At 42.1% G+C, this 15892-nt stretch overlaps 1 protein-coding gene across 2 annotated transcripts in view; it reads left to right on the forward strand.

Moving 5' to 3' along the window:
* Nucleotides 1-2130: 2130 nt before the first annotated feature.
* Nucleotides 2131-15892, forward strand: part of cep85l (centrosomal protein 85, like) — a 75095-nt gene continuing 61333 nt past the window's right edge. The window contains exons 1-2 of one of the 2 annotated variants that reach the window (XM_042300713.1): nucleotides 2131-2232; nucleotides 13244-13402. In XM_042300713.1, the coding sequence (XP_042156647.1) occupies nucleotides 2217-2232; nucleotides 13244-13402 (175 nt within the window). In that variant the 5' untranslated portion in view covers nucleotides 2131-2216. Of the gene's footprint in view, nucleotides 2233-8997; nucleotides 9499-13243; nucleotides 13403-15892 lie in introns of those variants that run through there. The other variant, XM_024377997.2, reaches the window with a different exon arrangement.

A 15892-nucleotide genomic window follows, 5' to 3' on the forward strand; every position in this document is an offset into this window, starting at 1 on the left:
TGATTAGCCATCCGCCCATCTGTCTACTACCACATACCTCACCCAATCACTGCATGATGTCAGCCTTATCTTGTTTTCCAGCAGTTTTATTCAGATTTTCAGGAGCATTGTATTTCTCATTTGTCCTCTACAGTGTTTCTGAGGTTCTTCTAATCTCAGTTCAAAGGATTGAATGTTTTGTCAGAATAATATTGGCACAGGTATAATATGTCATGTGAAGTGCATGTGCTCATAATTTTCACAGCTTTTAGAAGTGCTGTACTTTGAGAATTTGCGGTTTGACCTTTAACACTTTCTTTTATAATAAAATGAGCTATACCTATTCAAATCAGAAGAGGTGAACGTCCTGAAGGATTGTATTCCTTATTGAAATGTAAGTGCTAATGTAGGACTTATTAGCCACAGTGGTAGTTCTTCCTCAGCAGGTTTTGGCAATCTGAACAGCTGACGGAGTTGCTATGTGCCAAATGCACATGTCTTGGTGTAGTGGTCTTTGTTCAATTCAACAGACTGTTTTGCTTTTGTCCTCAGTTTATTCTTTGTGGTTGAGATTTCTGTTATTCCTCAGGGTTTGTCTTTCAATTTGGAGGATCGTCTTTTAGGGTAAGTTTGGTCTGCTTTTTGTTTTAGAACTTATCAACTGCTTGGGGAAATTGTCTTGATCTAATATGTTAGGACATAAAGTACTGCATCACATTCATAGCTGATATCTCCTTTCTTTCACTCCTATAAGAATGCATCTTAGAACAGCCCCTTCCTGTTCTTAACTGGCTTGGTAGATCAGGAACAGATGACAGATAATCACTAGCTGCTAAAAACCATTTCAGATTCCGAATCTACTCCAACGCGCCTCTAAAACTTGTGGTACTAGATCTGTGGGTTGCATAGGAATGAGCAGCAGTGAAAGGCTGGCCTGCGTGCCTCTGGCAGGCTGTACACAGTTACATAAACACACTGGAGATGTTTCACTGGCTTGTTTTTTCATGGGTGCTGCAGGAGCCGAGAGGGGAGCTGAGGGGAGAAGGCTGAAAAGGATCATTCCTGACAGAAGAGCTGGAGGCCTGAGGTATGAACTCATGCAGACTAACGTGACGGACAACACCTCCAAGCTAGCTGTCTCTGAGTTTGACAACATTGTGCATTCAATATATATTTTTTTACTCAATACGGTCATGGTTTGGATTCAGTCTTACACATAAGGATAATATTGATAAGACTGCAAGTACTATTTGGCTGAGATGGATTCAACTGTGTATGAGACTGTTGTTACTGCGCTGTGTCATGTAAAAAGTTGGGCAATACACCCACACTGTTGCCCTGACAAGCCGGAAACTAACACTGACAAAATAACTGCCGACTAAGGAACCCTTACTGTGTAGAAAGACTCTTCTGAGTAGCATCTTTCAGCTTCCAGCTTCACACTGAATGACAGCTCCAACTTCCCAAAACAGCATCTATATGTTCTTATCTAGTGGAGAAAGAGGGGAGAGAGGGACATAAGAGTTGGAGAGATCCATTGTAGAAGTTTAGTTGACTTCTGTTTTAACTTAAAAGTGGAGCTGAAAGCTTCTGGAATGACCATGATAATGAATTGACTGGGGGATATTGTAGAGGCCTTGGAATAGAGACCATGGGTCTAGTCTGGCTGTCCATACCCAGTCTAAAATGTAGACTTAGACTAGCATTATTGATCTATATGGATACAGACAGAAGGTCTGACAAAACACCCAATTAAAAAGGCTAATTAACAAGTAACCTAAATCCATGGTTTTAGAAGTGTACTTAAACATCCCAGTCAGCCAGTCTAATGGTGAACATAGAGGCAGATTTACTAGCTGTCTGGAAGGAAGCAGGCTTCAGCTGTTCTGCAATAAAGCTGGTACCTTGATTATGTTTCCCTCTGCATTGATGCTTCATTGCCAAAAGATTGTATGAAATTGTTTTGTATGTATATAGCATGTGTAGAAATGTTAAATATTGTTTTACTCCTTTGATCTAATGAATTCTTCCTGAAAACTAGGCCAAAATCACAAAGTGGTGTACGGGCCTTTCTCATTGCACAGCTTGTATTTAAAATGTCTTCTTTTTTGTTAGTTGTTGCTGTGTTTTGTGAAGGTGGTTGGCTAATCAAGTTCCTGGGTTGAGTTTCATGTCAACGTATTCTGAATCCTTTACCACTTCCTCACTCTGCTTCTGCATTGCGTGCCGAAGTGCTCATGAAGAAGAATTTGTGTAAGTAGATTTTCTAAAACTTGAATAGATGTATTACCTGTTCTCTTTTCTCATATGTGTTCATGTTGGTGTCTACTTACTCACAAAGCAAGCTCCTCAAAAGAAATGCACAGAAATATGGGTGTGCTATTTAAAACAGATGTGAATATGTAAAGAGGACACTTGCCTTCTATTAGGATATAACTGAGATTAAGGCTACTTTTAAACAGATTTTGACTTTGCATTTTTGTATCTGGCATTCCATTCTACAGCCCATGTTGATGTGGTTGATTTATTCTCAAGTTCTGTTAGCACCATACCACCATTCGTTGTACTATTCAGACAAACTATTTTGGGCAGAAATGTGTAAAAGTTGCGGTATGGAAACAGCTAATGAGCCATAAACATGTAGTGGTCATGCTAGTGTACTGGTATGTTAGTGTAACACATGGTCTGGCCAGGGTTTTCTGTTGACATGTGTCAGTGCTGTGTGCTAGGACAGCGGGCTCAGTGTGCAGGTTGGCTGTAGTAGTGTGTCCAGGCCCAGTCATTGGTTTCCTGGCTGAGAGACAGGAAGTGGGGGGGCAGGGAGCAGTCTGCAGCAAGCTGATAACATACACAAAAACACTGATTCTGACACCGCTCCGTTTGCCCAAAGTCCCTCTTGATATATATTTCAACAATGATCTGGATATTGTACATGTAATCCACCTCATCTGAGGTGGTGGAGGGAAAAACAGCAGCAAAAGAGCAGGTCCCTGCTGTCGTCAGTGGAACACTGAGATATTCAGAGTCCTCTGAGAGGAAATGTTGTGTTTGTGTGCTGGGTAGCGACTGTTCATTACTCTCTAATAAGGGCTGAGTGCCAGACTTCTGCTTTGATACCAAAACGTGTGTTCTTTGCTTTGGAGAATTAGGCTTTCTTTAAACAATATTGTAGTAATGCATTCCATTGTTAGCTAGTTGTATTGGAATTCTCCCTGACTTAGACACATTCCAGATGTGGTTTTGTAATAGGCCTAGTTACAAGCCACCTCTTATTGTAGGGTGACCAGACTCCCCCAATTTCTGGGTACAGTCCATGGTTTTGGTGGCCTGACCCGGGCTAGAGCTGTCCCCAAAAATGTCCCCGATGGGTAATCAATTTGTGTTATAAATAAATTATAATTAAATTGAAAGGACTATTGCAAACATTTTAATTTCCTAAATCTGGTCACCTTAGCTTATTGAATGTTTCCTCAAGGTCTTTTTTCTGCTCATAAAAGGTGCATCTGAAAATAACCAAAGACGCGAGTTCAATCACACATAAATGTGCACTGTTAACAGCCCAAAGATTGTTTGGTAAATGTGAAGTGTTCTTTGTTCTGTGCTGAAGTGTAGTCTACTGTTCAGACTCCGAATGGGAGGGAGTGGGCCGTGCTGTTTGGCTGAAAGAGCTACTGTTGTCGTGGGGACGGTTTGTGGTGTCCTGCAGTGCCAGGGTTCCATCCAGAACAACATGTCTACTCTGTGTCTAGAGATGCATGCACAACCTAGCTCCTCTAATACACAGGTGTTCTTGTTCAGGCATGACCCAAACAGTTACCAAACTCATCAGAGGCCGTGGTTATCATCACTGTACTATCTATGACAGTAGAATACTAATTAGAAGTAGTGATTGACCAATCGTATCCTACGCTCTTAATTTTAAAAAATGTTCCAAAAGGGTTGTTTGGCTGTTCCCATTGGAGAACCCGTTTTGGTTCTAGGTAGAACCCTTTTGGGTTCCATGTAGAACCCTCTTATACATGGAACCAAAAGGGTTCTCCAAAGTGTTATCCTATGGGAACAGATAATTAGAGTGCAGGTACAGTGCTTTCAGAAATTATTCACGCCCCTTGACTTTTTCCACAATTTATTGTGTTACAGACTGAATTTAAAATTGATTATATAGAGATTTGTTTGTCACTGGCATACACACAATACCACAAAATGTCAAAAAAATGAAAATAATTATAAATGTAAAGCTAAAATGTCTTGAGTCAATAAGTATTCAACCCCTTTCTTATGACAAGCCTAAATAAGTTCAGGAGTAAAAATGTGCTTAACAAGTCACATAATAAGTTGCATGGATAGTTTAATTAAGTTGCAATAATAGTGTTTAACATGATTTTTAAAAGAGTGAAAAGAAGGAAGCCTATACATAATGAAAGTATTCCAAAACATGCATCCTGTTTTTAACAAGGCAATAACGTAATACTACAAAAAATGTGGCTAAATAATGAAGTTTTGGTCATGAATACAAAGTGTTATGTTTGGGGCAAATCCAATACAACACATTATTGAGTACCAGTCTCTATATTTTCAAACATAGTGGTGGCTGCATCATGTTATGGTTGTAATCGTTAAGGACTTGGGAGTTTTTCAGGATAAAAAATAAATGGAATGGAGCTAAGCACAGGCAAAAGCCTAGAGGAAAACCTGCTTATGCCTGCTTTCTACCAGACACTGGGAGATGAATTCACCTTTCAGCAGGACAATAACCTTAAATACAAAGCCAAATATACATTGGAGTTGCTTACCAAGAAGACAGTGAATGTCCCTGAGTTACAGTTTTGAAAATATGGCAAGACCCGACAATGGTTGTCTAGCAATTATCAACAACCAATTTCACTGAGCTTTAACAATTTTAAAAAGAATAATGGGCAATTGATGCGCAATCTAGGGGTGGAAATCTCTTAGAGACTTACCCAGAAAGACATCTTTAAATCGCTGCCAAGTGTGATTCTACAAAGTATTGACTCAGGGGTGTGAATACTTACAGTACCAGTCAAAGGTTTGGATACACCTACTCATTCAAGGATTTGTCTTTATTTTTTGCTTGTTCTACAATGTAGAAAATAGTAAAAAATAAAGAAAAATCCTTGAATGAGTAGGTGTCCAAAATGTTTACTTGTACTGTATAGGTCTGTATTTAATTTTCAATAAATTTGCAAACATTTCATTATGGGGTATTGTTTGTAGATGGATGAGAACAGTATATAAATTCAGCAAACAAAGAAAAGTCCCTTTTTCAGGACCCTGTCTTTCAAAGATAATTCGTAAAAATCCAAATAACTTCACAGATCTTCATTGTAAAGGGTTTAAACACTGTTTCCCATGTTTGTTCAATGAACCATAAACAATTAATGAACATGCACCTGTGGAACGGTCATTAAGACACTAACTGCGTACAGACGGTAGGCAATTAATGTCAGTTATGAAAACGTCGGACACTAAAGAAACCTTTCTACTGACTCTGAAAAACACCAAAATCGAAAGATCGGGTCCCTGCTCATCTGCGTGAACGTGCCTTAGGCATGCTGCAAGAAGGCATGAGGACTGCAGATGTGGCCAGGGCAATGAATTGCAATGTCCGTACTGTGAGACGCCTAAGACAGCGCTACAGGGAGACAGGATGGACAGCTGATCGTCCTCGCAGTGGCAGACCACGTGTAACAACACCTGCACAGGATTGGTACATCCGAACACCACACCTGCAGGACAGGTACAGGATGGCAAAAACAACTGCCCGAGTTACACCAGGAACGCACAATCCCTGCGATTCGCAGTTTTGTCTCACCAGGGGTGATGGTCGGCTTCGCGTTTATCGTCAAAGGAATGAGCATAACACCGAGGCCTGTACTCGGGAGCGGGATCGATTTGGAGGTGGAGGGTCCATCATGGTCTGGGAAAGCATGTCACAGCATCATCGGACTGAGCTTGTTGTCATTGCAGGCAATCTCAACCCTGTGCGTTACAGGGAAGACATCCTCCTCCCTCATGTGGTACCCTTCCTGCAGGCTCATGACAACGCCACCAGCCTCTAGCATGACAATGACAATGCCACCAGCCATACTGCTCATTCTGTGCATTATTTCCTGCAAGACAGGAATGTCAGTGTCCTGCCATGGCCAGCGAAGAGCCCGGATCCCAATCCCATTGAGCACGTCTGGGACCTGTTGGATCAGAGGGTGAGGGCTAGGGTCATTCCCCCCAGAAATGTCCGGGAACTAGTAGGCGCTTTGGTGGAAGAGTGGGGTAACATCTCACAGCAAGAACTGGCAAATCTGCTGCAGTCCATGAGGAGGAGATGCACTGCAGTATTTAATGAAGCTGGTGGCCACACCAGATACTGACTGTTACTTTTGATTTTGACCCCCCCTTTGTTCAGGGACACATTATTCAATTTCTGTTAGTCACATGTCTGTGGAACTTGTTCAGTTTATGTCTCAGTTGTTAAATATGGTTATGTTCATACGAATATTTACACATGTTAAGTTTGCTGCAATTAAACACAGTTGACAGTGAGTTTATTTGCTGAGTTTATTTAATCAATTTTGAATTCAGGCTGTAACGCAACAAAATGTGGAATAAGGGGGTAGGACGGATCATAGTAATGGCTGGAACAGAGTGAATGCAATGGTATCAAACACATGGAAACCATGGAAAGCATGTGTTTGATATATTTGAACCAGTCCACTCATTCTGCTCCTGCCATTACCATGAGCCCGTCCTCCCCAATTAAGGTGCCACCAACCTCCTGTGGTCAAGAGGTATGAATACTTTCTGAAGGCACTCTACATTGTGACCCTCTTTTTTGAGCGCAAAATACTATCTTGTCAATTAGTTGACTGTGAACTGGAGAGTGTTCTCAATAACTCCTGTGGATGATGGAAATGGATGATTGTGTAATAAGCTGGAGTGATGCATGTCATGTTCAGACCTGTTGGGAGATTCAGTTTTGTGTTTTGTTCTTGTTTATAACAGTTTGCCACCTGGAAGTTCTTGTACCTGTAAATACTGTGGTCTGTTTTCATACTTCCCATTTCCTTATATCATTAGAATAAATTTAGACCGAATTTCCAATGTTGATATTGATGATTTGGGCTTGACCCTTAATGTTTTTGCTATTAGGTCAGAGCTGAATTTGCCAACACTCTAAACCTTGGGGGAATGAAATTCATTAACAAAACACTATCTTTGCCTTACTTCATGAACATTGTTACACTGACATCATACTTGCCATATATTTTATGCGTTAACTTGATCAAAAGCGGGCAGGAGGAGTGTGCCACCATCGTGTGCTCTCATTTTGTGTTGATAAGTCTTCTATTGCATGACACAAAAAAAAAACACATTTAGTGATTAAGAACACACACTTTCCCATGCGTCTCATGTCTTTTGGCAGCTCTGCTTAGCTCATCTATTGAGATAATTGCATTTGTATGCAGACACAGAAAGAATGTCATTTATTTAATTGAGACAGTATGGGTAATTGAACAGGGACAATACGGTACACAAATAATTATGCATCGGGGCTGTTCCCCTCGGCCTGAAACGGTCTCATGCTGAATGACTGCAGACAGTTCATGTCATTGTAGCGTTGGAACTGATTTGGATCGGTCCTCTGGTATCATAGCTGACCAATTTTACAGTCTGGTCGTGATGCAAAACTGCAGCTCACATTAAAATACTACATATGTTTCGTCTGTGATTTTTCAGATGTTTTTGTCTGTGTGTTCTGTGTGTTCCTTCCAAATATTCTTCGCTCGGTTAAACCTGTTGATGGCCAGGGAATGATCTCTGTCATATTGTAATCTTACTGTGTCATGAACAATGATTCGTCACAATTTGTCAATTTGTTGGCACCATGGTAGGTTGCTAAGGAAGCTCCTCTGTTCAAACTTAAAGGGAAGTATCTATATGAACTTAGGAGGATGAGTTGTGGAATTGTGTTTGCTGAAATGTTGCTTATTAACACATGATTATGGTAGTCTGTTTTTCCCAAGGAAATATTGTATAGAAATAAACATTCTCATGATAACGGGTTTGGTATGGGTTTATGTTAAAGCTGCAATATGTAACTTTTTGGGCTACCAACCAAATGCACATAGAAATGTGACTTATAGATCTGTGACTTTTAGATCTGTAATTCTCATTGAAAGTAAGTCTAAGAAGCGGCAGGTTTTTTTTCTCCACAATAGAGGAACAAAGCTGGACAGTGAAGCACATAACTAAGTGATAGGGAATAAAGAGAGCAAAGCAGAAGTGAGAGGACTAGGTCTAAAGGGACATTTACTGCCTGCAAAAAACAAACGCACTGTGTTCAGTTTTCAGTTCAAGTGCTTATCGGAAGTTCCCAAAGTGCCATTTATCATTTCAGGATGAGCATAGAAAATTGTCATTAGTAGGAATGTGACCCTTTAGGAATGTGTAGTAGGCAGGCTTATATGAGATTTATATGAGGCTCCCGAGTGGCGCAGCGGTCTAAGACACTGCATCTCAGTGCTAGAAGTGTCACTACAGACACCCTGGTTTGAATCGAGGCTGTATCAGAACAGGCTGTGATTGGGAGTCCCATAGGGCAGCGCACAATTGGCCCAGCGTCTTCCGGGTTTGGCCGGTGTAGGCTGTCATTGTAAATTAGAATTTGTTCTTAAATGACTTGCCTAGTTAAATAAAATGTGTAAAAAAAAATAGGAACGTCACTAACTGGTCCCACTGGTTTCCCCACTAGGCAACTCAATAGCTCATCTTCCTGTCTTGACTGACTGCTGTGTATATTTCCCTTAGATATATTAATTTGTTGTTTAATTGCCGTTCAGCATGGCCTCACCTGGATATAAAAAAAAAACAAAAAAAAGAGACAGCGCGCCAGAAACGTCACAATTTACTCATGATGCGCTGCGCACCTGTACAATTGGCTCTCGGTCAAGACTGCAGACAGTGGGGCTTTGCCTTTGACTGCAGCTCAACACCAAAATCCACACACAGGGAAACGATTATCAGTATTTTAGAATACTGTGTGATTCCCAGTTGGCTATGCTTAGAGTCGCCAAGGAACACTCAACCCTTGTCTAGCTGCAGTGGCCTTGGCACTGAGTAGAGGGGGAGGAGACTGAGCCTTTCGGGAAGAGGAGCTGTAGCACGCACTCAGTGAGATCACATCCTTACATGCATTACTCTTGCCAGCGAGTCGACAGTAGTTCTTCAGTCAACCTTCCCAAGATTTCAGATTTATGGAGCTCGTTTTGGACAGAAGACGTGTTATAATAGGAAGCCGTTTTGTTTCAGTTTTAATGACTGCCCTTTCCCGCAATGTAATCATGACAACCTCTTGAGGAATCTTCCATCTTTTGTGAGATCACGTTTTGCTTTTTTCTTGTGGGATCTTTTCTCGGCGTTCCACTGCGATCGGGCGCATAAAACCAGCCACAATGTGGGGCAGAAACGAATTTGAGGATGGGTTCGATACCTTTAAAACGGGTAAGATCTTATTATTTATATTTTATTCAAGAATAACATCACTGTGCTGATATTTTTATGGCAATTAATGTCTGACCAGACGAGAGGCTTGATCAGGCTCGTATAACGGTGAACCTTCACTCGAGTCTAGCTAGCTGATGCTAAGCTAATACATAAGGGTTTCTGCTAGCGAGCGAGCTGCTAACGTTTGCTCTCCCGGAGCATCTGGTGCTTCTTGATAATGATGAGACATCGTTGATGAGACATTGTAACAGAAATGCTTGAATGGATGACTATCAATTAATTGTTCATGACAAAATAATGCAGATTTGCAGAGAGCGGATTTTCTTTCATAATCGGGGGCATTTAGCTAACTGCTCGCCCTTATAGCCTACGATTTCTGTTTCTGTAATCAACATTCGAAAGATGTCTAGCCAAGCTACATTGTAACATTGTGATGTAGTTAGCGGCATTGTGTCGCTAGAATTATATTATGACGGACTTACCCCCCCCGCGCGTCCTTTGTCTTCCTGTCCAGTGAGTCAGTAATTGACAGCTAGCCCTGTCAATTACTGTGGCTTTGGCCAGATTGATAGTTAACTATCAATCTAGCTAGCCTACTAGCTAGATCATCTAAAGTGGCCAACAGATATAGTACCAGCCCTACAAATAGAGCATCACGTTTTGATTTAGCCTACAACGAACAACAAACTTGATATGCTCCCGAAGCGTAATCTTCTCCGGCGCCCAGCAAACTGCTGAATCAGATGAGCATAGCCACTGCAGTGTCATAATGGGGCTTGGCGTGTCCCCCGTGCTTTTGTGATCTCAATAATCTATCTATTTTTGCAAAACCCAAGTACTACATTCTAAATTGCCTGGGCGCATTCCTCCATAAAACAGATGAGGAATTTACACGATCAACTTTTTCTCCATAGTGTTACAAAATGTTGTCTTTAAAAAGGCATATCAATTATATCGTTATTTTACGATCCTCTTTATTTAAGGACTCCTAGTTTATATGAGTGGTTTCACCAGGCCCAGTTTCGGGACAGGTATATTGAGAATGTAGGCAATTTTGGAATGGCTAATATATCTGGGCAGTGATTAGAGAGAGTGGACCACTGGAATCCGACAGCTCAATCACCTCAATCTGAGCCATGCTCACTGTAGGTTCACCCCCACCGAGTGTTACATCCACAGGGAGATTCCAGCGTTCAGAATTATGCTAGAAATCACAGGTACTTGTGATGTGCCACATATGCAGGCAGGCTGGGAGCAGGAGTGGAGTGGAGGCCTTTGGCATGATGATGTAAGGGGCTGTCTGGACAGAGCCCTCGAGATTTAAGACATGTCAGAAATGGGAGAGTGATCATGTAGCAGGTCTAGTTCAACCTCTCTCTGCTGCTGATTCCTATCATATTTGATGTACTGATTCCTGGTAGAGAGAGAGGGAGCGTCAAGGAAAGTGTGTAAAGAGAAATAGGATTCTGGTATGTGGTCACTGTAGATTGGATAATTATCCATGCCTCTTACACAACTATGTAATATTCTTATTATTGTGTAATAACCCCCCAAAACACTACGCAATTGGCCAACTGTAGGCTACGATAAGTAGCAATGTTCTTACTAAAGTAATATAGTGTTACTACATAGGTATTAGAGCAATTTGATATAACGTCTTATCTATAAGCAAAAGTATTCTGCCACCTACCATTGTAACAGGAGTGTGCTTCAGCAAGTGTCTTGGTGATGGTCAGAGCAGAGCAGGAGGACAGTCACCTCTCCATGTGGAGAAATGTTGCAGAGCACATCTGAGCTGCACCCTCCTCAGCCTCCTGCCTGATGGCACAAAATAGGACAGCCTTAATGACTTCTGTCTAAACGGATTACACACTCGGAATAGTTTGCAGACAAAGAGGACATACAGCCCCTGCAGTGTGTAAAGACAGACATGGACTGTTGGGATGCCTCACTAACCTGACCTCAATCATTACCCATACACACATAACAGTTACTCAATGTGATAAGGACAAGTGCCTGAATGCATCCCTTAGGAATCTGAAACCGAAAATCCCTCCTGTCATCTGAAATGACTCAGGAAATATTTCAGTGTAGCCTCAGCTTTCATTTCCATGTGCCTGGGAGAGAGGGTTTGTTTTCACTAGAGGGGACTGTGTTTTCATAATGGGCGACTGACTGGTTTGCTCAGTTGTGGATTGGTGTAGTTTAGCAGTGGACTAGGGCCTAGCATACTGTCTAACAACTGCATATCACAGGAGGCAAAAGTTATTTTGTGTTTTGTGACTCAGTAAATCAAGGGAAACAATTGGATTAGAGGTCTGAGCAGACAGAGAATCAGTACCGTGGGCACTTCTGGTCTGGCTTCCGTGTCTCATGTGTTTGCTCAGTCAGCACAAAGGTGTATAAAGTCCTCTGCCTTTTTTCTAGGGTATTATCTCAAAAATAGGTTTACTTATCTACGATCCCTTGTTTTTGTTTGATACTAAACAGTCCTATCTGTGTTTTTCATCTTGAAGCTTCCCCTGAAATGTTGGGGGAAAAAATCCAGTATTGGGACATCATTTGGTTTAAATCTAGTCCGAAGGTCGGCAGATGGCGATATTGAGTCATTTCATCTTACCGTCCAAAGGTATTGTATGCAGCGGCTGCGTATCCCTGGACAGGGTCGTACAGAAAACATTCTCCATCTAGGCTGCAAAGGCGTCAATTTCCTCCATAACTCGATTTAATGGTGAGAAGGTGGAACAAAATGGAGAAAGTATGCATACTTTTCTTTATAAACACCATTTTCCACTACCGTGCTTGAGCCGGCTGCATACTATGCAGGCCACATCCCTGCTTGGTAGATTTCAGTGACACTGTGTCATGTTGTACTACCGGGTTTATCTCTCCCCTCAGGAACTGAGTGTTTCCTAGTCAATATGTGCACTACCACTGTATCAGTCAACTATCAACACTACCCCCTCAGTACCACTATCTCTATATTATCCCGAGTGGTGCAGGGGTCTAAAGGCAATGCATCTCAGTGCTAGAGGCGTGACTACAGACCCTGGTTTAATTCCAGACTGTATCACAGCCGGCCACGATTGGGAGTCCCATAGGGCGGCGCACAATTGGCCCAGCGTTGTTAGGGTTTGGCCGGGGTAGGCAGTCATTGTAAATAAAAATGTGTTCTTTAACTGACTTGTCTAGTTAAATAAAGGGTACATACATTTATTTTTAAATATCTGACTGTATAACACAATCACAATGACTGTAATTGAGAGGAAAGTAGATCTCGTTTAGTTATAGCATTACAACCAGACTTCAGGGATTGTTGAGTCTGTTTTTTTGGCAACTAGTTGTGTGTTTACTAGGGTGGGAAGGGGGTGTAGAGCAACAGAAATGTAGTCAGTCCGTCTCCAACCAAAACATATGCCAGTTGAGCTAAGCTAGCAGCTGTTATTAGGGTCTCTAGCTGTGCAGATTCTATTTGCTGACTTTAATAACGATCAAACAATCCCGATCCTCTTATCGGTTAGAGATAAGGTAACCCACCAAGACAGCATTTATTGGCTTCATGTTAGAGTTCGGCCTAGCTGTTGGGCTACCATGGGTGGTAGGCTAGTTCATTTGAATCTATTATGGAAACACAGGATTGTTGAAGTTGGCTTGACCTTTGTTGGTGCTGAAACAGACGAGTACAGTGTAGTGAGTGTTTCTAACAAATGCTTCTTCCCTGACTGGGGGTCTTGTTTTTTAGGTTCCAACACCAGCCCTCCTGGATGGGTCCCGGGGTGTGAGTCGTCATGGCAGGGTACCTCCTCTGCCCCCGGTACCAGTAACCGTGGGAGACGCCACAGCGGTGCCTCTGACAGCGGTGACACAGGCATCGGCACATCCTGCTCCGACAGTGTGGAAGGTATGGACTCTCATCATATATAGGAGGTCCACTCCTCCATAACACAAACAATACAGCACAATACGAGCATTATTAGCAAGAGAGCGAGAGAGAGAGAATCTCTCGTGTATGACACATTTTAAGTTTCACTGCATCTTCTAGCTAAGAGTCTGCTGTTATATACAGTGCCGTGCGAAAGTATTCGGCCCCCTTGAACTTTGCGACCTTTTGCCACACTTCAGGATTCAAACATAAAGATATAAAACTGTATTTTTTTTGTGAAGAATCAACAACAAGTGGGACACAATCATGAAGTGGAACGACATTTATTGGATATTTCAAACTTTTTTAACAAATCAAAAACTGAAAAATTGGGCGTGCAAAATTATTCAGCCCCCTTAAGTTAATACTTTGTAGTGCCACCTTTTGCTGCGATTACAGCTGTAAGTCGCTTGGGGTATGTCTCTCAGTTTTGCACATCGAGAGACTGAAATTTTTTCCCATTCCTCCTTGCAAAACAGCTCGAGCTCAGTGAGGTTGGATGGAGAGCATTTGTGAACAGCAGTTTTCAGTTCTTTCCACAGATTCTCGATTGGATTCAGGTCTGGACTTTGACTTGGCCATTCTAACACCTGGATATGTTTAATTTTGAACCATTCCATTGTAGATTTTGCTTTATGTTTTGGATCATTGTCTTGTTGGAAGACAAATCTCCGTCCCAGTCTCAGGTCTTTTGCAGACTCCATCAGGTTTTCTTCCAGAATGGTCCTGTATTTGGCTCCATCCATCTTCCCATCAATTTTAACCATCTTCCCTGTCCCTGCTGAAGAAAAGCAGGCCCAAACCATGATGCTGCCACCACCATGTTTGACAGTGGGGATGGTGTGTTCAGGGTGATGAGCTGTGTTGCTTTTACGCCAAACATAACGTTTTGCATTGTTGCCAAAAAGTTCAATTTTGGTTTCATCTGACCAGAGCACCTTCTTCCACATGTTTGGTGTGTCTCCCAGGTGGCTTGTGGCAAACTTTAAATTACACTTTTTATGGATATCTTTAAGAAATGGCTTTCTTCTTGCCACTCTTCCATAAAGGCCAGATTTGTGCAATATACGACTGATTGTTGTCCTATGGACAGAGTCTCCCACCTCAGCTGTAGATCTCTGCAGTTCATCCAGAGTGATCATGGGCCTCTTGGCTGCATCTCTGATCAGTCTTCTCCTTGTATGAGCTGAAAGTTTAGAGGGATGGCCAGGTCTTGGTAGATTTGCAGTGGTCTGATACTCCTTCCATTTCAATATTATCGCTTGCACAGTGCTCCTTGGGATGTTTAAAGCTTGGGAAATCTTTTTGTATCCAAATCCAGCTTTAAACTTCTTCACTACAGTATCTCGGACCTGCCTGGTGTGTTCCTTGTTCTTCATGATGCTCTCTGCGCTTTTAACGGACCTCTGAGACTATCACAGTGAAGGTGCATTTATACGGAGACTTGATTACACACAGGTGGATTGTATTTATCATCATTAGTCATTTAGGTCAACATTGGATCATTCAGAGATCCTCACTGAACTTCTGGAGAGAGTTTGCTGCACTGAAAGTAAAGGGGCTGAATAATTTTGCACGCCCAATTTTTCAGTTTTTGATTTGTTAAAAAAGTTTGAAATATCCAATAAATGTCGTTCCACTTCATGATTGTGTCCCACTTGTTGTTGATTCTTCACAAAAAAATACAGTTTTATATCTTTATGTTTGAAGCCTGAAATGTGGCAAAAGGTCGCAAAGTTCAAGGGGGCCGAATACTTTCGCAAGGCACTGTAAATGACTAGGTCTGAAGCTACGGACTCTAGTCCAACTCTTTCCACACTGTTGTTCCCGGATAAGGGTGTTTCACTTTCTATTGGAAAGTAACGATGACACAAATGGAAACTAAAGTCATGTCCTTTTGGCAGTAGTGTCTTAGCTGTTTGGATCACTGGAAGGAATTCAATTGAGATTTAGTAGAGACTCCAAAATCCACTCTATTTTTGTGGTTCGGGACTCACTTCTTGCATATCCCTGTTTCTCTCCCTAGTTTCTAGCTACATTGTGAAATATGTTTTCTTTCCAATCGTCAAGACTACAACTCTTACATTTGGATTGATTAGGCCCTACTCCCTGCGCTACTGCATACTACTCCTACCAGCTCAACATGAACATACAAGAAGTCTGTGGCAAACTTTTGCTTATCAACAAGTCCACTGTAGGACTTGGCCTAATAGTTTCTAATAGGGGGGGGGGGATGCCGCCTGCCTTGTGTGGTGTTGTGGCTTTGCCAGGTTAGAGAATGTTGTCGGCAGCCCCCTGCCTGTACTGCGGTCGTAACCTCCACAGTTCCAGATGTCAGGACCCAGCCCAGCCCCCTCTACCCTCTACCTTCCCTGGGGAGCTGTGTCTGGGACTGGGGCTTCTGGACTGGCCACCCATCTCCCACAACCACCATAACCATTAACAGCTGGCCAGCCACAGTCTGCCTTA

The sequence above is a fragment of the Oncorhynchus tshawytscha genome, linkage group LG18 (assembly GCF_018296145.1).
Source record: "Oncorhynchus tshawytscha isolate Ot180627B linkage group LG18, Otsh_v2.0, whole genome shotgun sequence".
Classification (NCBI taxonomy): Eukaryota; Metazoa; Chordata; class Actinopteri; order Salmoniformes; family Salmonidae; genus Oncorhynchus; species Oncorhynchus tshawytscha.